This window comes from Strix uralensis, chromosome Z (genome assembly GCF_047716275.1).
Source record: "Strix uralensis isolate ZFMK-TIS-50842 chromosome Z, bStrUra1, whole genome shotgun sequence".
Taxonomy (NCBI): Eukaryota; Metazoa; Chordata; class Aves; order Strigiformes; family Strigidae; genus Strix; species Strix uralensis.
Window position 1 is genome coordinate 50,926,525 of NC_134012.1, and position 23,027 is coordinate 50,949,551.

Here is a 23,027-nt window from a genome sequence, read left to right on the forward strand (position 1 = left end):
TAGATGTTTAATATGTTGCTGTTTACATTACAACTAGAGCCGATCTGTGATTATGGGTTGGTGAGGTGAGTGCTTCCCCATCCCTTTCATTGCAAAGTGAATTGATTATCTGAACTGAGTTCTGAAGACAAGGTGGCTTTATAAGTGATTTTTGCCATAAGTGCTTATAGTTTCCATATTCAGTGCTTGTTCCACGGTTACAAATCTGTATACATGAAAGGCTATGATACTAACTGCTGTTAATCTTGAGTGTAAAATATTCTATAAAACTTTGTTTTACAGATATATGTAATGCATACCTTAGCAGCATCACTCTCTGCTTGCATCTACCAATGTCTTTGTGATGGCCACAGCTACAGGTAATGGTCTATGAAAAGTACTTTTTGGTCAACACGCCATCTCACTGTAGTGGTGGTATAATAGTGCACTAGAAGGCAGTGCTCACACCTGCCTACATCTAGAAAGAGTATCACTTGAAAAGTTTTAAGCATAACTTTTTTTTTTTATAAATATAACATCTCACTTTTCTGTTTCACAGCTCATTTCAAGCAAATCAGTTCACTGGAACAGTGTATCAGACAGTGCTATTATCTCACCGCCATTCCCTAAGAACAACAAGCTTAGAAGAAACAGTGACTCCCAATACATCACCTGCTCAGTGGCCAGGTATCTAGAGTTGATTTGTTTCTTTCCTCTTAAGGAGGAAACTTAATTGTCTGGATCACCATAAGAGCACGTAGCTATGCTCTGGACTTACTAGTAGTATTTGTAACAGTTGTGTGGTAAAAACAGGTTCTTATAATAAAATTTTATCTTCATTTTTCAAAAGGTATATGATAGTAATTCTGGTTATACACTAAGTCAAGTTGATTTATATTGCTTTCTCTTGCTAAAAAATGATAGTGGGTGCTCTAATAAAGTGCGATTAAATGGAAAGTAGTGTGTTGTTCTGTGCTCTGCTTGCTCCCCCTGCAGGCAACAGATCAGTCTCATCATTACTCCTTTACTCTTGAAAAGGACTTGAAAGGCTGTCTTTGTGCTACAGTTCAGAATGATTGTAGCTTATGTACAACTTTCGAACTAACTTGAAACTATTGACAATGAGAGGTTTATAATGAATTACGTATTTCTGTAGCTTTAAAACCCACATAGGACTTCAGGCAATTCTTACTGTGTGCTGCGATCTACTCTAATGAAGCTCCACTGGTTACATTAGAGGGAGTGTAAGCTATGTAATATATGTCTGTATGAACTTCAGTTTACAGTGCTAACTTTAATGTAAGCATAAACAAGAAATATGCTTTCATATTATGGGTTTTGTTTTTCTCAATAAAAAAATTCACACTAAACAAACCTTTTGGAGAACCTTAAGCAGTCTTTGATGCTATACTGTTTTTCTGCAAAACGTTCTGTCACTGAATCTAGAGATTTTAGAGAGAAATCAGATTGTCATCTGTTTTCTCCTTATTTCATTAGTTGCAGAGTTAAATTTCTAATGAGTGAGACAAGGGATTGTTAGCATTTGTGCTTATAGGTACCATCACCTTGAACTGATTTATCTTTTTTTTTTTAAAATAGCTTCACGTGCTTTATGTGCAAATGGGAAAGTATGACACAAAGTAGAATTCTTTGGACACTGCTGTTTGTATTTTCACTTGTGTGCACAAAGTGACACGGTTGAAGCCACATCTGAAACTGTACAGCTTTTTGTGGGAACATAATAACACTACAAGACATTCAGTACTTGGGTGAAAGAACACTTATCAGACAGTGCATAGTTCAAGTTGGTGCCCATAATTCTTGGTTGGTTTTAACACTGTAAAATGAGAATATAGCATTTCAATTTACAGTGTTATGCTGGAGTTATAAACCTAACTGGTGAAACAAGCACCACAGGAAAGTCAATGAGCAGATTAATATTTTTATTTTAAGTATAAGATTTGGATGCTCTGTATTGAATATACTGTGAAGCCCTGGACTAAAAGTAGAGAATAAAGAGCTAACCCTTTGCTGAAAGAATTGAGGAGCCAGAAAAGGGAGAACTTGAGACATGGGGGAAGAAAGATTTATGTAAGTAATGTTGCTAAATGTTGCATCGTAGTTTCAGTAGCTGGAAGTTGAATTAAAGCTGCCAGTGTTTTATTTAAGATATATCCCAAAATTTGAGTGCTTTTTGTGATTTTTTTCTCTTATTCTTAAAAAGTTGCTAAGTATTTCTTCAACTGTTAATCTGAACCACAAAGGTGAAAAGCTCTAATAAACTGTTAAAAAAAAAATAGCCACTTTCTCCTGGAGTTTTTAATTTCCTCCGAAACTTAGAATTTCTCTACACTGGAAGTTACTAAATAATGTAGATTGCCAGTCAGAATTCCTGTGATAATCCCAAATATGTTCACATGTACATATATTATTTTTCTTTTTTTTTTTTTTTTTTTTTTAATAGGAATAACATCTCTAATGCGGCTCTTGAACTCTGCTGGTGAGGAAGCCCAGCCAGGTCTCACAGTTTTACTCTGTGAAATTCTAACAGCGGTCTATCTGAGTCTGTTCATCCATGGCCTAGCAACACATTCTAGCAATGAGTTGTATAGAATTATGGCTCATCCACTTAGCAACAAAATGTGGTCTGCTGTCTTTGGAGGAGGAGCTCATACGCCCAGCAGAGGACAACTGCAATTAAAGACAAAAACTGGTTAGTTCTGTTGTTTTACTTACATTTGTCTTCTGATTTTTTTCAGAAAACTATGTGACTGCTGAAAGCTTAAGAGTAATTTCTTTAAATACTTCATGTTCAGTAAGAATTCAGTATGTTTTTAGACCTGAAAAGAAAAACAAGGATCTAAAATTATTGTCATAGATACTGTGTAGAAGAGAGTAGGAAGCAGAAGTGAATGTTATTGAAATAAGGTTTCCAAGTAGCACAACTGGTGTAATGTGAGTGGGTTAAGTTCATCTTAAAAGAGAAAATTTTCATTACTATTACAGCCTAATTTTTAATGTTGATTTTAAAGCTTTCCAGTTCTCTCATAACAGGAATACATTCCCATTTTACAAATACAGTATGTTTTCTTTCTTTGGCAGGTGGGCACTTCCCAATGCCTAGCCCACATCAGGTAGTAGTGTTCTCCATGGAATGTGTTGGGTTTTCCAAATCCCTTACTGCCTTCAGTACTCATAGTCCTGCCAAATCTTCAGGCAAGATACTAGATTTAGTACCAGGCCTCTACATGCAGTTTGCTATGTGTGATTTTTTTGCATATGTAGAAAGACAGAAAAACTTCTGTTTGCAAGCCATGATATAAAAATTTAATGTAAAGTTTTGTAATTAAAGCAGCAGTTGAATTGGGCCTTTTTAAAAAAGAAAATTGGCAGTGCTGTTGTATTATTACTGTACTTCATTTGAAATCAATATTAAATATAAAGTTACTTTGACCATGGTTTGAAATTATCAGAAGTGTTTCATATCTTTGTTGGAGAGCTGCTTGTTTTGCTTTTTAAATATAAGCATTATTATGCATGTGGATTTCTAAGTGTTTATTCTAGACATTAAGAAGAAAAGGTGTCTTGTTGATATTCAGTTTTTATAGTCTGAGAACCCTTTAGGAAAGCAAACAGCTTCAAGTTTTAAATTCAGATGATTATAAATTATCCTGAGGTCCAGAATTAATTCTGTAATGCTTTTCTTTTTCGTAGAGATTTGTGCTTTGTAATTTAGTTGGACTTCTATAAAACCAAGAGCAACAATCCTGCAGATTATCGAATTTTTTAAAAGGAAGATTTTGTGAAGATATATTTACTTAATCTATGGTGACTTTGTACATCACATCTGAATATATATATTAAAAACATAACTTGAACTAGATCATTTTTATTATTATACTGTTATTGATATTATGTGTATGTTACATACAAAATGTCTGTTTAAATACAGACTTGGTTAGACATTTAGAAAAGTATTTTCAGAGTAGACATCTTTAATCAAAAGTGAGTTCTTATTCTAGATCTGAACAGTTTTCTGTGTGGTATTGAATAAACATTTCTCATTATAATTTTGTTAACATATTTGCCATATCAAAATTGTTGGAAGGCATTACTGGCTTTTGTGGGCAATTCTAATTTTCCTAGGTGCGGTAACTGTATACTCATGTGTGTTAATGCTGATGCTACTGCTGTTTTAAAATAATTGTTTTTACATAGAAATGTATTGTGAAATGTATATTTACATGCCTGTCTACTGCATGTTTTTCTTAAAAATGAATGCTGGCTGTCTGATCACAGAATTAGTAAAATTGTTGCTGGAAGAGTCAAGAAGCTGAGACTGAAAATTTAAGGGAAGAAGGGACCTTTTTCAGTACTAATCTGTAGGGATAATCAAACACTGAAAAGGGGCCTAGAGGGGTTGTGGAGTCTCCATCCTTGGAGTTATTCAAAACTTGAACAAACTAGGCCATCACCTAAGTCAGCCCTGTTCTGAGCTAGGGGTGGGACCCAGGTCCCTTCCAACCTCTGTAGTTCTAGAATTCTGGAGATCTATTATTTGTTTTTAATGCTTGTTTATCTAGAGCAAATTTGGGGGGAAAAAGTTTTGGAGAAACATCTTTCTCTGTCACTTTAAAAAAAAAGGAAAAACTAGACCCCCAGTGAAACAGAGGAGTCAGATTAAAATCAGCTATAGTTTTGTGCCTTTACTATTATCTCTTACTTTTTCTTCTGAAATCCAGAAACAGACACTGAGAAGTGACTGGAATGCTTGTTCCAGTCGACTATGGCATGTTCTTCCATAATTTGTTTTAGAGTTTGTATAGCTTCCCATTTTGTTATACATAACTAGACTCTTTTCTCTTAAGTTTATTTTTAGATTTTTCTGAAATGTTTTGACCCTCAAATGGAGATCAGAGGTTAAGGATAAATTCTTAACACTAAAAATTCTAATATAACAACACTGTATGTCCTACATGTTTTCTCCTACTTGCCCCCACCAGTGCTTTAGCGCTTTATCTGAATGTGGATGTTGATCTCCAAGTTTCAAACTTGTTTTAAGAGGTTATAGTACTATGTACAGTGCTGGCCATTAAAGTTATGTGATTTCCCTTTCTGCCCTTTGCTTTAGTTGACTTGTGCATATAATAGCTTTGGATATAAAATTTGTCTTAAATATGACTGTTCTTTTAAACACAAACTAGAAAACAGGAACCAAAAAATAGTTCCTGGTAGTCTTGTGAAATTCTGACCTCTGTTAGAAATTAGTTAGTATGAGAAACCATGGGGTTTTGCCTCTTTTACAGTAAAGATTAGACAAATCATAGCAGTTTGAATGCTTTTTAGAACTGCCTCACGTTATGCTTTCCATCCATGTTTCTTGGTTTTGCAGTTGCAGCAAAGGATTTTGACAAACTGTGTTAGCATTCAAGAATTTATGTTATGTCTTAAAAATGTGAATATGTTTTGTTTTCAAAGAGGCAATTAGCATCTGAAAAATAACCCTTTTGTGGATTATGGTAGATCTTTTTAGAGTTGTATTTACCATATAGTTTCTCTTCAAAACTGTCTCAGAAAACTGTTTTGTAGCTTAAGTCTATCTAGATATGGTAAATTCTCTATAATACAGAGGGTTCTTAAGGAAAAGTTTGAATTTTGCTTTAACAGTTAGAAATCCATAATTTCATTTCATATATTCACTGTTACAAGAGTAAATTAAATGCAAAACTACTTCCTAAACTTGAGTATTTTATGAGTATGCTTTGTAGATTAAAAGTTGTCATTTTGGGTTTCAGATGTAGAAAATCAGAAATCTGATAATACTTGACTGTTAAAATGAGTTATTTTTCTCCACTGATGGTCCTAACTTTCCAAGAAATTAAAAAAGTTTTACACAAATATTATTTCTGAGTACTTTGGTAGGGAGAAATGATAAACTGTCAGCTTTTACTGTGTGTTTCACATAACATACCAGAGATTTTGAGAAACAGGTGCCTTGATAATGAGGATGTGCACATAAAATCTATCCATAGGATGTGCAGTTCTGCTTATGTGTGTATTGCTCTTGTTAGACCCTCTGGATTAATTTGTAGTTTTTGCTTGCTCTCCACAAATCATTATTTGTGACCACCTAGAAAACATACTGCCGTTACCAATTTTATAAATGTTTGACTTAAAGTAGCAGAGCATCTAAGCAGAAGATGAATTTAGTGTTTGGCCAAGTTTTGTTTAGGCAATTGTAAAGAGAAAACAAACCCTTAGCATTTGTGCATTTATCTGTTTGCTCTATGAACTGTGAGGTAGGTTTCATCCAGAAACTAAAGCAAAGCAACAACAAAAACTGAACTTGTGTTAGTGGTGCGACCGGAAACTTTCTGCTTCAGACTGGAAACTTTCTGTTTTGGAACAGATCCAGCAGTGCTATATATCTGCTACACAATTTCACCAGCAAATCAGGAAAAAAAAAGAAAAGTAAGAATTGTTCATATTTAGACTTTATCTCCAGGAATGATTTAATCTCAGAATAGGTAACAGGATACAGATCCCTGAAGTTTTAAAGCCTTCCAGCTTGTGTAAGGACCTACAACAGCGATGCCAAAGTGCTCCTTTTTAATGCAGAATTCCCTGTGATATTGTTAGTAATGGAAACTTTGATGTCAGTGTGAAAGTAGTTGCTTTGAATTCCAGCTCAGAATTAGAGACTGCAATGCTGGGCTTGTTTTCTTATGGTACTTTAGAGTACTGAGTACTTCTTTACTTGTGTGGCCTTTCTATTCTATAATAAAGTCTTTGTCTTCTCACTATTACGTCTTATTCTTAAGTCAGGCATTAAAACAGATTAGAAGTTTGACTTGAAGTGTTTGTGCTGTGATTTATGGAGTTATTTTGGCTCAGTAGAAGAAGCCTTAGATGGTCCGAACAGGAAATGTCAACAAAGTTTGTGTATGCCATCAAGTATTTCGTTGTCCTTATCTAATTTTTTGAGAGGTTTCTATTCGCCATTTATTGACATGCCCACCATGTATAATGTCTTCAGAAACATTTGAGAGTTTAATGTATACTTGCTTTGAGCTTTTCAGTGAATCACTACTCATTAAATGGTGCATAAATACAACAAAGTATTTACAGTCTTGTGTACATGTAGTGATCAAACTGTAGCTTATGGCACTTAGCTGCAATTGCTACTGTTGAGTGCTGATTCATTAAATTCATCACCTTGGCCACAGGAGCTGTTGCCCATGAGTAAGCAGAATATCATGTTGAAAACTTCAGCATTTGTAACCTTGCAAAATGCAAATTTTTTTTTAGGTTTGAAGTCAAAATGTCCAGCAGTGTAGACTTTCACCAGGCTGCTCTTCTAGCTGGCTTTCATAGCTTCCCAAAGAATTACAGAAGATTGTGCAGGGCTTTACACTCACTAAAATGATTCGAGGTGTGATTCAAAATCAATATTTTTCTCATGTCTCTGTCATTTCACTCTGTTCTGGGCTTGAGCAGTGCAATCAAGGATGGTGCTTTTGTAAGAGGAGGACTTAATAATTTTACATCTCTTAATGAAGACTTGCATTTTTCATAGGGTGCTGGGGTGTTGATGCTTCATGCCTGTACAGAGTCTTCAGTAAAACACAGTAACTCTGACTTGCATTTTAGTTTTTTGGGAAATTGAAAGGATCTGCCCTTTAGTTCTTCCTGGGAAGGTGGAAGTAAGGTGATGTGGGCAACAGGTCTTCTGAATATTATTGCATGTGTTAGATTTTGGCAGAAATAGAAGCATTTTCCTTGACTGAAATATTTCAATATTCTTGGAAAATAGCACAAATTTTACATTTGTCTTATAAGTAAAATGGGACCAAACATAAATGTTTTGAATGCAAAAAAACATGTAAAAGAGTGTTAGTTAAAGATATATGAGAAATTTGAAAGTGAATAAATTGTTGATCTGAAATCCCAAATGACAGAGATTTTTAATGAATGTTAATTTAAAGATTTTTAGAATGCAAAAAAGAAATTGGCATTAGTAGTATGTATTCAGACCACTTAGATGGTTGTACTGTCATTTGTCTTAAATAACTGAATTTTTTTCCAGTGGCTAGCCTGAAGTATTCTTAAAAATACAAAGAATGATCCAACAGAATGGCAAAAAGTACTGTTTTAAAGTAAAGCATTTATTTTTTGAATTTTGCTTAGAAAACAACCTGCAAGCATATACTTGCATATTTCTGTATCATGCAAACACTTGCACCTTATTTCATGCCTACTGAATTTCTTTTTTTTTTTTAAGCAATCGCTAAAAATTCATACAGTGATGCATGTGCATGCTCTTTCTTAGCTGGTGAGCTTTAAACAATTAAATGAAAATGCATTGTGCTGCAGCTGTTATATTTGAAACTTTTAGTACAGGTAAGTGGATTTCAAATAATATCCCTAACAGGAGAAAAAAAAAAGATACAGTATAGTAGTACAACACAGACTGTTAAAATATCTCAGTTGCAAGATGAAAGATCAGATGTTGTCTTCAGCTTTTATTAGATTCTATGTATAAATTACTTTATAGTTCAGCTGCTTGTAGTGATAATGATTGTCTTTATACGTGCTCAAAAATGTTTTTTTAAATTCTTGGAAAAACATGGGTTTTTTTCTAGTCCAAAAATGACCAGAAATTATGTAAAGATTCCATCAGCCACTGTGAATACAGAGAATTTGCCCATTTGAAAAGAAAAAAATAATTATAGTTTGAAGTATAAAAAACCCCCAATTTTATTTTTTTTTTCAAAAAAACTTAAATCTTACCTCCCTCAGGGTTTACAGTTGGCTTGGTTTGTGCTATGAACATGTAAGTCTTGTATGTGGAATCTAACTGTTCTTAAATGAACACTCTTTTCCTTTTGTCCAGGGTGTTAGACCTTCTTTTTTCAAGTGATTGGAGTACCCATAAGAGTTTTGAAGGAAATAGTCTTTCAAGCACCTATCTAGACTCAAAAGTCTCCTGTGGATAAAACATGTAAACAAAAAAAATAAGGGTATAGGAAATAATTCTTCTTTGTAGTAGTTCACTTCAGGCATACATAGAGATGCTGGCTCGTTTTGTGCCATTCCCAGCTTTATTAACAGGAGAAAATAATTTCAGAAGCTTCAGTGGAAGTTAGTTTTGTGGGACCTTGGTAGCAGAAGGGAATAAGGAAAGTTAAAACAATAAAGCATCCATTTGCATTTCTGATGTTCATATTAGTTAATCCTTGCAACCAGTCTGGCCTAACATGCTGATGCTAGAACTCAGTGATAGGGATATCTAATCTCCAGGTCAGGTCTTTTAGCCTGTAGATTTGCTTTCTTGGAACAGTTACATCAGCGAAAGACTCAAATCATAAGGCAACCCATATTCCCCTTCACTTAGGAGGTGTTCACATGAGATCTTTTATGACTAGCTGCCTGGTCTCATTATTGCTCTACGCAAAACAAAAAACCCACTTAAACAAACAACCAGAATGTTTTTCTGTGCTGCTCTTCCCCAGCTAATTTTTTTTGCACTTAGAAAAAAGGAGTGGGATGGGGTGCAACTTAAGTGTGTTCTGTGATTCCTTTGGGTGATGTCATACTTTTCAAACCTTAAGTGGAAAAGGGAAATTTTGAAATGCTTAAGAAAGAAGTAAATGTTCAGTACTTGGTTAAAAAGGTATTGAAAGTTTTGGGGACTTTAAAAGGCAGTTCAGAAAATCAACTCCCCTTTTTTTTCTTAGTGTTTTAGCTTTCTTTGTTTTACCTGAGCCTTGAACCCGTTCAGTTGTTTCACTACCAAAACTAATCTGCGTGCAGTACTTGCATCTACTTGAAAATAAAAAACAGATTTTACAATCAAGTAGGAAATGGATTCAAGTCCATTTTGTCTGTAATGGAAGATGAATGAAGGCCACCATGTTGTATCAAACCTCCAAATATGATTCTGTTTCTCCCTCATCCCTTCCACTTCAGATGTGTTCTGGAGAGCCACAATACTAACTTGCTCAGAGACAGTGACAGTAGATATTATCAATTCCTCCTCTACTAACAGAAGGGCTGTACTGGAATACAATTGACCTACCAAGAACCGGAATGATTTCAGGTTATCAGATGGTTATGTGAGCCTCTTTTTAAGTAAGCCATTACTTTTTCCATATTTGTGAAGTTGATACTTCTCAAATAACAAGAATATAAGGGGTCTGAAATGAGGCTTGCTTGTTCATTTGTGATATAACTGCAATAAGATATTTCTGATAGCTTGGATGAGCTGTTTAGTACTGTAATTATCAAGAATTTAATTCAAATAAATCTCTTGTAGAAACTTCTTATTCTGAAAAAAGTCAGTGTTGGGGAAGTGAGGGGACCCCTCAAGTCCTAGAGTTAGGGTATTATTACAAATAATTAGTCCTTCCCTGTTTGACAATGCATGTATTGGATTGTATTAGTTAAAATGGGATCTTTTATATTTGCTGCAGAAATACATTGTGAGGACATACGGATTTATCAGAATCGTACCTTTATAAAAAAGCACAGACCTACTCTTGAAGGAGACAGAGAGTTAAAATTTGGAGTAAGAATGGCAAGCTTAGATATTTGCACTATCTGTTCTGAAAGACAAGACTCTTGACTCATCTTAAAACACAGACATAACCAATATTAGGTAGTGCTTACTAAAGTAATTTAGTTTTGCAGTATTGTTGCTTGAGCAACAATATTTTTCATCTTTGCTGTAGGAAGAAAGTTTCTAATGTTATTACGGGTGTACTCTACTGTTTCTATATTATTTGTGCTGGTGGTTTTCCCCTTCTGGAGTTAATAGTTATGTATTAGTTTTGTGTATTTGAAGATTAACATTCTCTATGCTTATTTGCTATAGAAGTGTTAAGATAAAATTCTGAAAATGTGTAACGAGGAACATTTTTACCTTCAATTATAAATCCCTTTATTAAAAGCAGTAGGGAGGGGGAACAGACAATTTAAAGCAACATACTGTATTTTTTTCCTCTGTAGATGGTGGAGAGAAACAGCAAAAATGTTACAGGCTTTCATCAAAAACCTCTCCAAAAGAGAGTTCTCAGTTGTCTTCATTGGTAGACCAGGAATCTCCATCTTACAAAGAAAGATTCATTCCTCCTGAGCTTAGCATCTGGGATTATTTCATTGCAAAGGTAATTTTTTGCTATTATGACATTTAAATATCTTCTGCCACTTCTGGAATGGTAATTTTTTTTCTTCTAAGTCTTTATTCTAGGTATCGATGTAGATGTGGGATAGAAGCTGCCTGTGTTTATTGCTCATATTTAGCTTTTTCTAAAACACTGGCTATATTTTTGAAACGGCTTTCTTAAAAACTCTTGTTAAATTAATTTATTTTCAGATAATGGTGTGAACAAAACGTTGCCTTTTACAGTTGCAGAGTACAAATGTATAGGTAATTATAAATCAGCTATTTAGATGAACAAGGAAATGTGAGAATCTGTTATCTATTTCAAGTGGATGAAATGAATGTGTATATTTACTAGAAATCAAACCATGTTCCATTCTGGCAAGTCTGCTGTGGCAGGTTTTTCTTCGTAGAAAGTTACAGAACTGTATGGAGTTGTATGGCAAGTTTCTATATCAAATAATAGTCATATCAGCAAAATAAACATGTAAGAAGTATTATAGGAGCAAGGACAAAAAAGAAATTGCAAATACTGAATAACGCAGTGGGGCACTGATGGTGGTCTTATCGTAAATAACGAACTCTGTAGGGAAGGGATAGGATTTTCTTGTTCATTAGTCCTCTGAGCCCTTGGAAGAACTAGAAAGAAAATGCATTGGTGGTCTTGGCTTCTCTGTGACAAATAAGAAGTTTGTGCCCTGCATGTGGTTTGATATATCTGACGTGAAAGTAAAGCAAAATAAGAATTGGAAAACTGTTAGTGTTTTCATTTTCAGCATTAGAATTTTGAGTAATGTAAAAAAGTTAAGCTGTTAAAGTATACAGTGCAGATTGACAGTTACCACTTTTCAGGAGGTACAAACGCCAAATGTTACTAGATTGATTAAGATGATATGCCTGCTTTTTTACAAAAAACATTAAATATTACAATGATGTATTTTTTAAAAAGATGATTTAAAGCTAGGTGTGGACTACAAGATACTCAAGGAATATTATTTAAATTTTTAGCCTTTTCTTCCATCACAAAGTAGAGTGGAATATGATTCAGAAGAGAGTCAGGGAAGTGGTGAAGACGATGAAGATACTGATGGCGATGTGTTTGCATCAGATTCACATAATCAAGAACATTCTAATTCAAATTCATACAGGTAAGTAATTCTTTAGAATGCACAATGTTCTGCAATGGCTAGACTTGCATTTCTGCCCGTTTACTTTTGAGATAATACACCAGTTACTTGACATTTCATGGCAATGCATTATCTAGACTTACCAGTTAATTTTTCACAATGATTATTTTACTCATTTTATTAATAGAGGTGTGGTGGTTTAGTCCCTGCCGGGGTCTGAGACCACGCGGCCGCTGACGCTCCCCTCCAAAGGGAGTGAAATACAAAGCCCCGAGACTGAGATAAGGAGAGGTTTAATACAACAGTACAACAGCAACAAAACAAACAATAACAATAACAGTAATAACAATGAACAGAGCAAGAAATATACCAATACAGCAGTGAGAGCAGAGGAATCGCATAACACACGCGCCTTCACCGACTCTCCCACGCTCCTGCGCTTGGGCGCCAAGAGGTGACGTCAGCATGGTATTGAATAACCCGGCTAGAGCTTCCCCCCACTGCTGGGGAAACTTAACCCTATCCTAGCTGAACCAGGACATAAGGGTATAGTGACTTTTGAGTTCAAAGTATCTACAATATTCCAAAATACTGTTTGTAGTTTTTAGCAGTTTATAATGGGGCTTTAAAGCTCTAAATTTAAATCCTAATTGTGAATAAGTGAGAAAAATTTATTTTCCTATTAGCAAATGACTTACTAGTGCTTTCTTGTTAGTTGGTCACTGATGAGGTTGGCGATGGTTCAGCTGGTACTTCACAATTTGAAGACTTTCTACCCTTTGGCTGGACATGATCTTTCAGGTAATAAGCAGCAGAGTTGTCTTTTCGTACTTAATAACTACATTTAAAATCAGTAGTGTATTGAATAATATATATGTTGTAGCTTTATTTTTAGTTGAAAAGTTCTTAATTTTTCCATGATCTGGGAATAATAGTTCTGATACCGTTTATCATACAGGTATACTTTATGAAATAACATGGTGAATGGTTAAGATGAGTGGGTGAGAAGGAATGCTCAGTAGTTAGCGGAAGTCTCTGCATAGTTAGTGTTTTCTTTGCCTCTTAGTAAACATACAAGAATGTTTACAATATTTATTTCTTCGTGGAAACCCTATAGTTTTTTGTAATTCAAGTTACATCATTCCTACTCCTTGTATCATAGAATCATGGAATGGTTTGTGTTAGAAGGGGTCTTTAAAGATGATCTAGTTCCAGCTGCACTGTCATGGGCAGGGACATCTTTCACTAGATTGTGTTGCTCAAAGCCCCGTCCAACCTGACCTTGAATATCTTCAACTTCTCTGGGCAACCTGTTCCAGTGTCTCACCACCCTGACAGTAAAGAATGTCTTCCTTATTTCTAATCTAAATCTACTTTCTCTTAGTTTAAAACCATTATTCCTTGTTCTATCACTACAGGTTTTGGTAAAAAGTCTTTCTTGTAATTCCCCTGTAAGTGTTGAAAGGCTGCAATAAGGTCTTCCCAGAGCTCCTCTTCTCAGACTGAGCAACCCCAACTCTCTCATCCTTTCTTCATAGGAGAGGTGTTCTGTCTCTCTGCTTTTGTGGCCCTCCTCCTTTTGTGGACCTGCTCTAACAGGTCCATGTCTTTCTTGTACTGCAGGTCCCAGAGCTGGATGTAGTACCCCAGGTGGAGTCTCATGAGAATGAATTAGAGTGGATGAATCACCTCCCTCACCCTACTGGCCACCCTTCTTTTTATGCAGCCCAGGATTGCAATTGGCTTTCTGGGCTGCGAGCACACGTTGCTGGCTCATGTCCAATTTTTTATCCACCAGTACCCCCAAGTCCTCCTCCACAGGGCTGCTCTCAATCCATTCATCAGTCAGTCTGTAGTGATACCAGGGGTTGCCCTGACCCATGAGCAGGACCTTGCACTTGTCCTCGTTGAACTTCATGAGGTTCATATGGGCCCACTCCCCAAGGTTCCCCAGGTCCCTCTGGGTGGCATCCCTTCCCTCTAGCAGATCAACTGCACCACTCACCTTGGTGTTATCTGCAAACTTGCTGAGGGTGCACTCACTACCACTGTCTATATTATTGTCAAAGATATTGAACAGTACCAGTCCCAATATGTACCCCTGAGGGACACCACTACTCATCTCCATTTGGACACTGAACTGTTGGCTGCAACTCTTTGGATGCAGTCATTCAGCCAATTCTTTATCCATTGAATAGTCCATCCATCAAATCCATATAGGTCAAATTTAGAGGTAAGGATGTTGTGTGGGACTGTGTCAAAGGCCTTACAGAAGTCAAAAGTAGAGGACATCAGTTGTTTTTCCCTTGCCTACCAGTGCGGTCAGTCCATCATAGAATGCTAGCAGATTAGTCAGGCATGATTTGCCCTTTGTGCAGCCATGTTGGCTTTCTCTCATCACCTGCCTGTTATCCGTATGCCTTGACATAGCTTTTAGGAGGATCTCTTCCATGGTATTTAGTTTCTGTCAGCATTGGAGAAGTCTGTTTCTGTATTTAGCAATGATAGCACAAAGCTATCTATACTTGCAAATATCAAGTTGAGGTTTGAATAAAGCTTACTTTTGGAGATATTTGAAATACACTTCATCCTTCAGCTGTGGAATTATCTTCACCAAGGTTATAATGGAGAAGGAAGGTTTTTTATTACTTGTCTTTCTAGAGCTTCCAGTTAGCTCTCCGATATGCCATGCAGTTTTGAAAACATTACAGCGCTGGGAACAAGTTCTTCTCCGACGTCTTGAGCTATATGGGGGTCCACCTCAACATTATATTTCAGTTCATGCTTCTGAAGATGCCCTAGCTGCTGGTCCTGCATTGCTTCGCCATAAAACTTTACTTGAGCCTACAAACACTCCATTCAGGTGAGTCTATTTTCTACAAATGCTGACTATAATACCTTTAATATACATCTAGCATTATGTTGTTAGTGCATGTGGTAGACCATAACTTTGATAACTATATAATGCCAGTTTCTAGATTTGCTTTAATCCATTGTGAAATTGTGGGGACACATCAGAATTCATGTGTCTCTCCATGAGTGAGAGGAAGTGAGATCAGGAAAAACAATCAAAAGATTCTGATTTTTTGAAGTTCATTTATTGAAGCTTAACATATTTATTTTTAATGTCTCTGTGGAAAAACTATGGTTGACAATAAAATAAAGAATAACAGATTTGCCCCAAGATAAATTAAGGATGAATGACAGTGAATTAAATAATTGCCCCACTTTTGGAGAGAATAAAGTTATGTTTTTATCAGTAGCTTTTCCTAAAATCAGAGAAGATTCAGACTTCAGAAGATTCAGAAATCAGACTTACTCTTTATAATATTTGTATAGTTGTGACTCCACATATTGGCATGTTCAGCCAGAACAGTGTGCTCAGTTTCTTAAATTGTCACTTTTAAAATAGATTTCTGCCTTTTTAATCTTACTATCACCTGTGGCTGCAGAATCAACAGAAAGTCTGTCTTTTTGTTGTAAAATACCTCACAGTTGTCACACTTAGTTTTAGTAACTTGAGTTGATTAAAAAGGAGCAGCTTAACATGTATCTGCCACCTGACATTATTTTTAAATTATGATTTAAAGTGATTCAGGGTTTGATGGTTTTTGACCTGCCATAAGCAGCTATATTTGTATTTACAAGTTTTGCTTGAGCTTACAGTTTCTAGGGGTAAGCATAAACATTTGAAGTCTGATCTGATTCTACAATTCTTTCAATTTTGTAACTAAGTCATGGTTATTTCAGAGATGTTACACAGCTGATGATGTCTTCCTAGCAGAAAGTGTTAGTTATTCATTGTCCCTGTGACAGAAGCACTCATTAGCAATAAACAGAAGTGATCCGTGTTACATAAAATGAAGTGGACTAATCAATAATCTGTATGCTGACCTTATTGTTGTGTAATCTCTTAAAGAGATTTTTCTTACTTGTCCCAAGATCAAAGGTGAAAATGCTACATGTTCTTTTCCTTCTTCCTTTTGCACCTCCTCTCACATGTAGTTTGTCTGGGAAGATGGTAGCAGAATGCTTCCGAATAGTACTTGTACTATTTTACAGAGCTGTAGTTTTGCATCAGTGTTTCTTCTGACTATAGTTTGATTAGAATATAAGATGTTCCAGTCTCTTATAGGTATGAGCATGATGTAAATATTTATTTTAACTTTGTTACATAGATCTAACAGTCATGTTGCACTATCTGTGAAGAGGCTCTGGCAGTACTTGGTTAAACAGGAAGAAGTCCAGGAAACTTTTATCAGAAATATTTTTACAAAGAAGCGATGCCTAAACAAGGTTGGTATGGTATATAAAATGCATAAAATGTTGCAGGTCAATCTGTGAGCTTTTACTGAAGGTGTTTGGCTGGCTTGTTGACTTTCTAGAGCGTGAGTTCATAATATACTTGGCTATGTCTCTAAATCTACAGTATTACATATTAAAAATCTTTGTCTATTGTTTAATTGAAAACAAAAATAATCAGTCTTTGATTGTAGACTGACAACTAATGCCGTTTAGCTACAGTCAGCTTCTTCATTAAGATCAGTATAAAAGCTGCCTCAAAAGAATGATAAACTTTGAAATTTTAAAGATTAAAAGAGTAACCTAATCAAAGTTCTAAAAGTTTGAGTTTGTCCCTACCATATTTATCCTGGGTTTATCCACTGTTTTCTATCATGTTATGGTTCAATTTTAATATGGAAAATGGTCATACAACAGTTAATATTTCTGTCCCTGATACCTTTTCGCAGGGTCTAGTTGGATTCCAGGTTCCAGATTCAGTTAAACGTTTTAAAGTTATGGCTCTGTAAGGGAGTTTGGAGGTCTTTTCCTCTCTATTTAGTTGCTCCTTTTCTTTCTTACTCACCCCTACTCCCAGTAATTCAAAAGAATCACTTGTATTATAGAAAAATCATGGAGCAGCAGAAAGATAGGAGAAAGAAGCAAATCCGAACAAATTAAACAGAGAGAAAAAGAGTATTCATGACTAGTAAAGCCATGGCAGCAGAGTTCTGTATCAGCTAATCTTTGTCCTGTCACAACTAGAATATTAGCTTGGTTGAGTATTTGTGGCTAATTGTGTTCACTACAGACCGCAGTTAAGAGGAAAAATGTTCCTTTTGTCTTGTCCTTTGAAGATGCACCATTTCTGATCATGTCATGTTAATGCAGCCATGTTGCTATGCTGTATGGAAAGGTATTTTGGAATATTTTAGATGTTTCCAAGTAGGATCATTGACAGCTTTAAACATCATAGATGTGTTGGCTTTATTTTGTGTCCTATTGTTACTGATAAAATTGTCAGTAGAGATCACTTATTTTCCAAGAAATTTGACACTTGAGATGCACAAGATGCTGTTACAGTACAGAAGAGGTAAATCAGTGTCTTCTGTACTGAATATAGAGTTTAGAATTTGACAGTTATTACTACATAAAATACATATGTGTGTGTGTGCAAACGTGCTGTTGTGTTTCAGTTTTTCTGTCTTGGGTTAAAGAACAAGGAATTAAGGATTTCCTTGATAGCTTGAATGTTATGTCTTATCTTTATTCTTTGTTCTGTGGTTGTTCTTTCCTTGGTGAAGTCATTAGAAGAGCACAATGAAACCATGAAAAATTCTGTGGTGGAGGAGCCCATCATCAATAAGGTACACAGTAGTAATGCTCAAATTAATTAGACCATATATCCTTATGGAATACTTCCTTTTTGAAATGGTGCTTATCTCCCTTAAAAAAATCTTTGGTGACATATCAAATAAACATAAAAATTAAGTTTTGCAAGAGTTTGAGTTAAACTAGGCTTGTTATAGAGTCTAGCTGAAACTACATGTATCTTAGCTGGATTAAACAATCAGGTAGGAACAATATGTGTTACCAAATTCCATAGTTATGCCAAGCGAAGAGCTGAGTTTGAGATTTGCCCAAGTGACAAAAATTCAGTAGTTCTGTAGGTACACAGTACGTACAGGACTTTTCAGCAGTGTGAGATGGCTAGAATAGTTGCCCATAATTGAAGGTGGTTAACTGAAGTTGGAGCAGTTTGTGAGCATGATACTAGTTTTCTACTGAAAATTTCCCTGAGCCTTAGTGTTATGATGGTGACAAATGAACCCATATAAGAACTTGTTAGCAACTTTCGTGAAAGATTGGTATGAGAGACTAAAAAGGTGTAATACTATGCCTAGAAATGCAAACAAATACTGCATTCTTCAAGGTTTCTTTTACAAAACTAGTGAGAAGATGGAAATGAGAACACCCTATGATGTCCTTCAGCTACCTTGTTAGTAATTATGCTGTAAAGCAATATTAACAAGTAGGTAATTGGAACTGACTGGGGAAAAAATAATTTTGTGCAAGTTTGTTCACTACACAACACAGATCATGTTTTTGTATCTGTTTGTCACTGCAGTTTTGTGCAGTTTTACATATATGAGGTCACTGGAGTATCAATTTTGTTTTAATCTTAAAAAAGGTATTCTACTTTGTGGTGTATGACAGATACAGGCTTTTTTCAGACTGAAAAAGACTGTTTGCAGTTCTTTGACTACACCATCTTACTGTTTTTCAACTAAAATATCCTTGTTTAAATCTTTTGAAGACCAGAGAATTGAGTAATTGAAGGGAAGAGGCTGGGAAACAATAGTTCTGGAATAATTCTTTGTGTTTTGAAGAAAATACAAAATATTACATTTGTAATTCAGATTTGAATTTTTAGGTCACTATTTGTTTGGCAATGCCATTTTTTTACTGTAAAATTATTTTGTAACTACAACAGACTGGAGTCTGTAATCAGTTTAATACTAGCAATGCTAAGCTCTTTAATTTTGAACAGGAGTACTACAGTGCTGCTGGAGTTTTAGAATTTTGTGTGTGCTGGCATATACCCGAATGCATGTCTAAAATACAGAAAGGTAGACAAGATTCAAATACAACATTAAATCACATTAAGAATAAAAAAAAAGAAATGTGATAGTAAAAAGTTTGTGGTACTGGAATGTGCAAGATTCCAGATTTATTTAATTGTGGAGAATGGTGAATAGATAAGCTGTCAAAGTTCAAATTTATTTTCCTGCTCAGGGTCTTGACTGCATCTTCTTTTGGACTATTTCATCAGCTTCAGTGGTCAAAACTGTTTGCTAAGAGCATGGAAAGACTTAGCAAATTTTTTAAAGAACGAAACATCAAGACTCAATTTTTTTTTATTACCAACACTCCCAAGTGTGCATGTAGCCTCACTGGTTTTCAGCACCCCTGAAAAACGTGAGAATTAACACAGTACTGTGATTTCTGTGACAAATGACGCTTTCTGTGTTGCTGTGGTAATCTCAACATGGCAGTGGGAAGCTACATTATTATACATGAAACAGGTTTACCGTAGTTATTACAGGTTATATTGGTCATATTTTCTTAGAATTAAAATCAAGAAAAAAATACATGAAATTTCATATGATCCAGTGTTTGATTTCTGAACTTTCAGTAAAAAGCAGTGTTGCTTAGAAGTCTGCATTTAAATATGCTTTACTTTTTGAACACAGATAGAAACAGATTGGGGACATGGAGAAGGCAAGGCAAGAATAATCCATAAAGAGTCTGACATCATTACTGCTTTTGCAGTCAATAAGGTGAGTATAAAAGAGGTAGGATAATCTAATTGTGTTGTACTTCCACCTGATAAACAGGTGGTAGTCCCATTGTGAATGGGTGAGATACCTTTTGCCAGCCATCCTGCTACAGCCTGAACTCTTAGCGCTCCCTTCTCTAAAGCACTTCGTAATTATCTTGTCATAATTAAACAGTTCTACTACAAATTGTCTTTTTTTCTGTTGTGCAATGGATTGAGGGAAGGGAGAGGTGGCTCCTGCTTTTTCTTTAAGCTTGTGTGCAGGAGTATTTTTTCCTTCTTTATCGGAGACAACCAGAAAGTCATTTTTTCTCCTGTTCAACTGTTTAAGCCTAAAGAAGTGAAGGAGGGGAACTTGGTTGCGGGCACTGTAGTACACTTACCTCTTGTTTATCCTGTGAGGAAAGCAAGGAGGATCTAGAGATGTTTGAGAGAGGTATAAAATACAAACAGTGTGTGATGCTGTCCCAGATGCAAATAAACTTTCAAAAGGGAAATGTCAAGTTTAGACAGTTTAAGTATATAGATTTGTAGACATAAATGTTAGGGTTTTTTAAATTGAATAGGTCTGTGCTTTTGTGAACAACTGTACCATAACCAGAGAAAATTTTTAAAAAGCATCTTTTTGATTATTCTTTTTGTATTTTCCTTTGTGTGCATTACTTTTTTCCAGGCAAATCGAAACTGCATTGCAATAGCATCGAGTCATGACATTCAAGAATTAGATGTTTCTGCGATTTTAGCTACACAAATCTATACCTGGGTTGACGATGATGTGGAAATAGAAAATAAAGGGTATACTTTCTATGTTTTCAATGTCACAGCTGGACTGTGTATGAATCAGTGTAACAAAGCATGGTATTTAATGTTGTTGTTTGGAATCTAACTTACAGTGTTGTTTCATTTATAGGGCTGATGATTTCTTAGTTATACATGCTCGTGATGATCTGGTAAATGTTCAGGGAACCACTCCTTACACTCATAGTAATCCCGGCACACCTATCAATATGCCTTGGCTTGGTAGTACACAAACTGGCAGGGGTGCATCTGTGGTAAGTTGCTTGTCAAAGATTAGCCTTACGTACTCTGTCTACTTCTCTCCTTTTGTCTGTTCCATGTTGCTCGTTATATTTTACAATTAGTGTGTAAGTAAATATTGCTTTTCTGTGTAAGCAAGGCAAGCTGGAATTTTCTATAATCATCTGATTAATAGGTTCAAATACCACACAGAATTTAAGATACACCAACTAAGCAAGAAAAGTTTTTAGTCAAGCTATATATGCTTGCTTTACTTAAGATACATCATTTAAAAATAAAGGATCAAGGGTCAGGTAAGAAGTTGCAGCTTAAATTGTTCTTTAATAACTTGAAGCCAAATGCTGTATCTAAAAAGGATATATTCAGGAGATTTCTGGATATAAATTCATAAAGGTTGGGTAGAAATATCTGTGTGAAATATCAAGGTAGCTTTTATTTTAAGTGTAATCTTAAGTTTCATTCTGAGTTCCAGACTATTTCAGGTTTTATTTAAAAGTAAATACCAATTTCTGCTCTAGTACAAAGTACCATTGTATAGCGCTGTGTATTAGTATGAGAAGATTAGTATGTATTACAGAAAAGATAGAGAGTGAACTCACAAAGAGGCTTCAAATGGAATGAATTAAACTCTGGAAACTGAGCAACTTAAACTTGGGAAAAATAGGGATTCTTGATTTCGTAAGAAAAATGAGGAAGACAGTACTGCAGAAATAGGACCAACTACAAACTTCATGCGTAGTTTGAACTACACGTCATGCTGACGTATGACTATTTATCTCCAAAGCTGTTGTCAGCTCTGTCTTCTTTGAAGTGCTGCGCAGTTTTACCATAACTCTGCTTAGTAGCGTTATTAAATATCTCACTTCTGAAGGTCATATTTTAGAGGAGATAATCTGTTTCACTGTTGAGCATTTCTGAAATACACTGACACCCAGTAAAGTGTGACTGTGTTCACATGAGCAAATTTATCCTTTTTATCACAGAGGTGACACTTGAACAATGGTAGCTCTTACTTTTAGAAATAGATTCTGTGTCTGGAGTGAAGTTTGGGCCTGAAAATCTATTAGCTCAGATTTAATGCAGATCAAATGATAATTCTAGTCTGGCCACTGACATACTTACCTTAGTTCCTATGCAGCATAGATGCTCTCTGATAATACATATCTGTTGTTTAGTTAGCTGGGAGATGCTTGTTTGGAGCCATGTAACTAGGCTGAAATGGTCATACAAGACAGCCATATCTGTCACCTAGATGTGTGATGAATGTGACTTGGCTGCACTTTATGGCATTTAACAGCTCAGAGCAAGTCCATAAGTGGTGGCAGAATGAAAGAACCACATTGTTTATATTGTAGCTGATTTTTGAAAATACTTGATTAGGAGGAGTAAATAAGGAATGAGCATTATAAGAACTATAATGCTATCCACACATGGAACTGGGTATTGTGCCAGTACCTACACCTCTCCCTTCTATGTAGGAAATACTGATCCTAGTTACCAGTTCTGCAGTTCTGGTATCACAATCTGGTCTCTTCTGCAAGTATTCTTTGAATGTCTTTGCCACTTTGTCCTCTCACTTCCATTTTTATATATGTATACACACACATATATGCACACTTGTATGTATAGAATTTGTGTGTGCTTGTGATTTCTCAACAAAGTAATTAATCTAGTTCTTACATGACTTTCTATTTTATATATAGTAAAACTTTTTTACCTAAAGGTACATGGCTATGCTTGTGTTGAATGCATTTGCTGTTAAACTTTTGACCTAAATTTTGTTTGGCATACTGTTTGACTGTGGCAGAGTAGAGAACCAACCACCACACACGACATCTGTGCACTAGGGAGGGGGAGACAAAGGGTAAAGTAAATAAAGGAAGATATAGGGATTCTTGGGAGGCAGTAGTGTTACTGTGGAAGGAGTCAAATCTGAGGAAAATCACCTTCACCAAAATCTTTCTGTTGCTAGGATTTGTTACTTTGTTCCTTCAGATACTGCTTTTGATCCTTCTTCTCATCTTTGCTTTCCATATTTGCAGCCCATTTAGTAGCTATAATCCACTGTTTGTTACCATTACTGGCTTTTCAGTCTTGTCTT

At 35.5% G+C, this 23,027-nt stretch overlaps 1 protein-coding gene across 7 annotated transcripts in view; it reads left to right on the forward strand.

The window, feature by feature from the left end:
- Window positions 1-23,027, forward strand: part of DMXL1 (Dmx like 1) — a 92,261-nt gene that overhangs the window by 58,140 nt on the left and 11,094 nt on the right. For 6 of the 7 annotated variants that reach the window (XM_074856558.1, XM_074856560.1, XM_074856552.1 and 3 more), the window contains 13 exons: window positions 283-359; window positions 539-666; window positions 2,444-2,692; window positions 3,082-3,195; window positions 10,987-11,144; window positions 12,149-12,288; window positions 12,983-13,068; window positions 14,929-15,130; window positions 16,446-16,563; window positions 17,853-17,915; window positions 19,803-19,889; window positions 20,562-20,683; window positions 20,799-20,940. In XM_074856558.1, the coding sequence (XP_074712659.1) occupies window positions 283-359; window positions 539-666; window positions 2,444-2,692; window positions 3,082-3,195; window positions 10,987-11,144; window positions 12,149-12,288; window positions 12,983-13,068; window positions 14,929-15,130; window positions 16,446-16,563; window positions 17,853-17,915; window positions 19,803-19,889; window positions 20,562-20,683; window positions 20,799-20,940 (1,686 nt within the window). The remainder of the gene's footprint in view (window positions 1-282; window positions 360-538; window positions 667-2,443; window positions 2,693-3,081; window positions 3,196-10,986; window positions 11,145-12,148; window positions 12,289-12,982; window positions 13,069-14,928; window positions 15,131-16,445; window positions 16,564-17,852; window positions 17,916-19,802; window positions 19,890-20,561; window positions 20,684-20,798; window positions 20,941-23,027) is intronic. The other variant, XM_074856557.1, reaches the window with a different exon arrangement.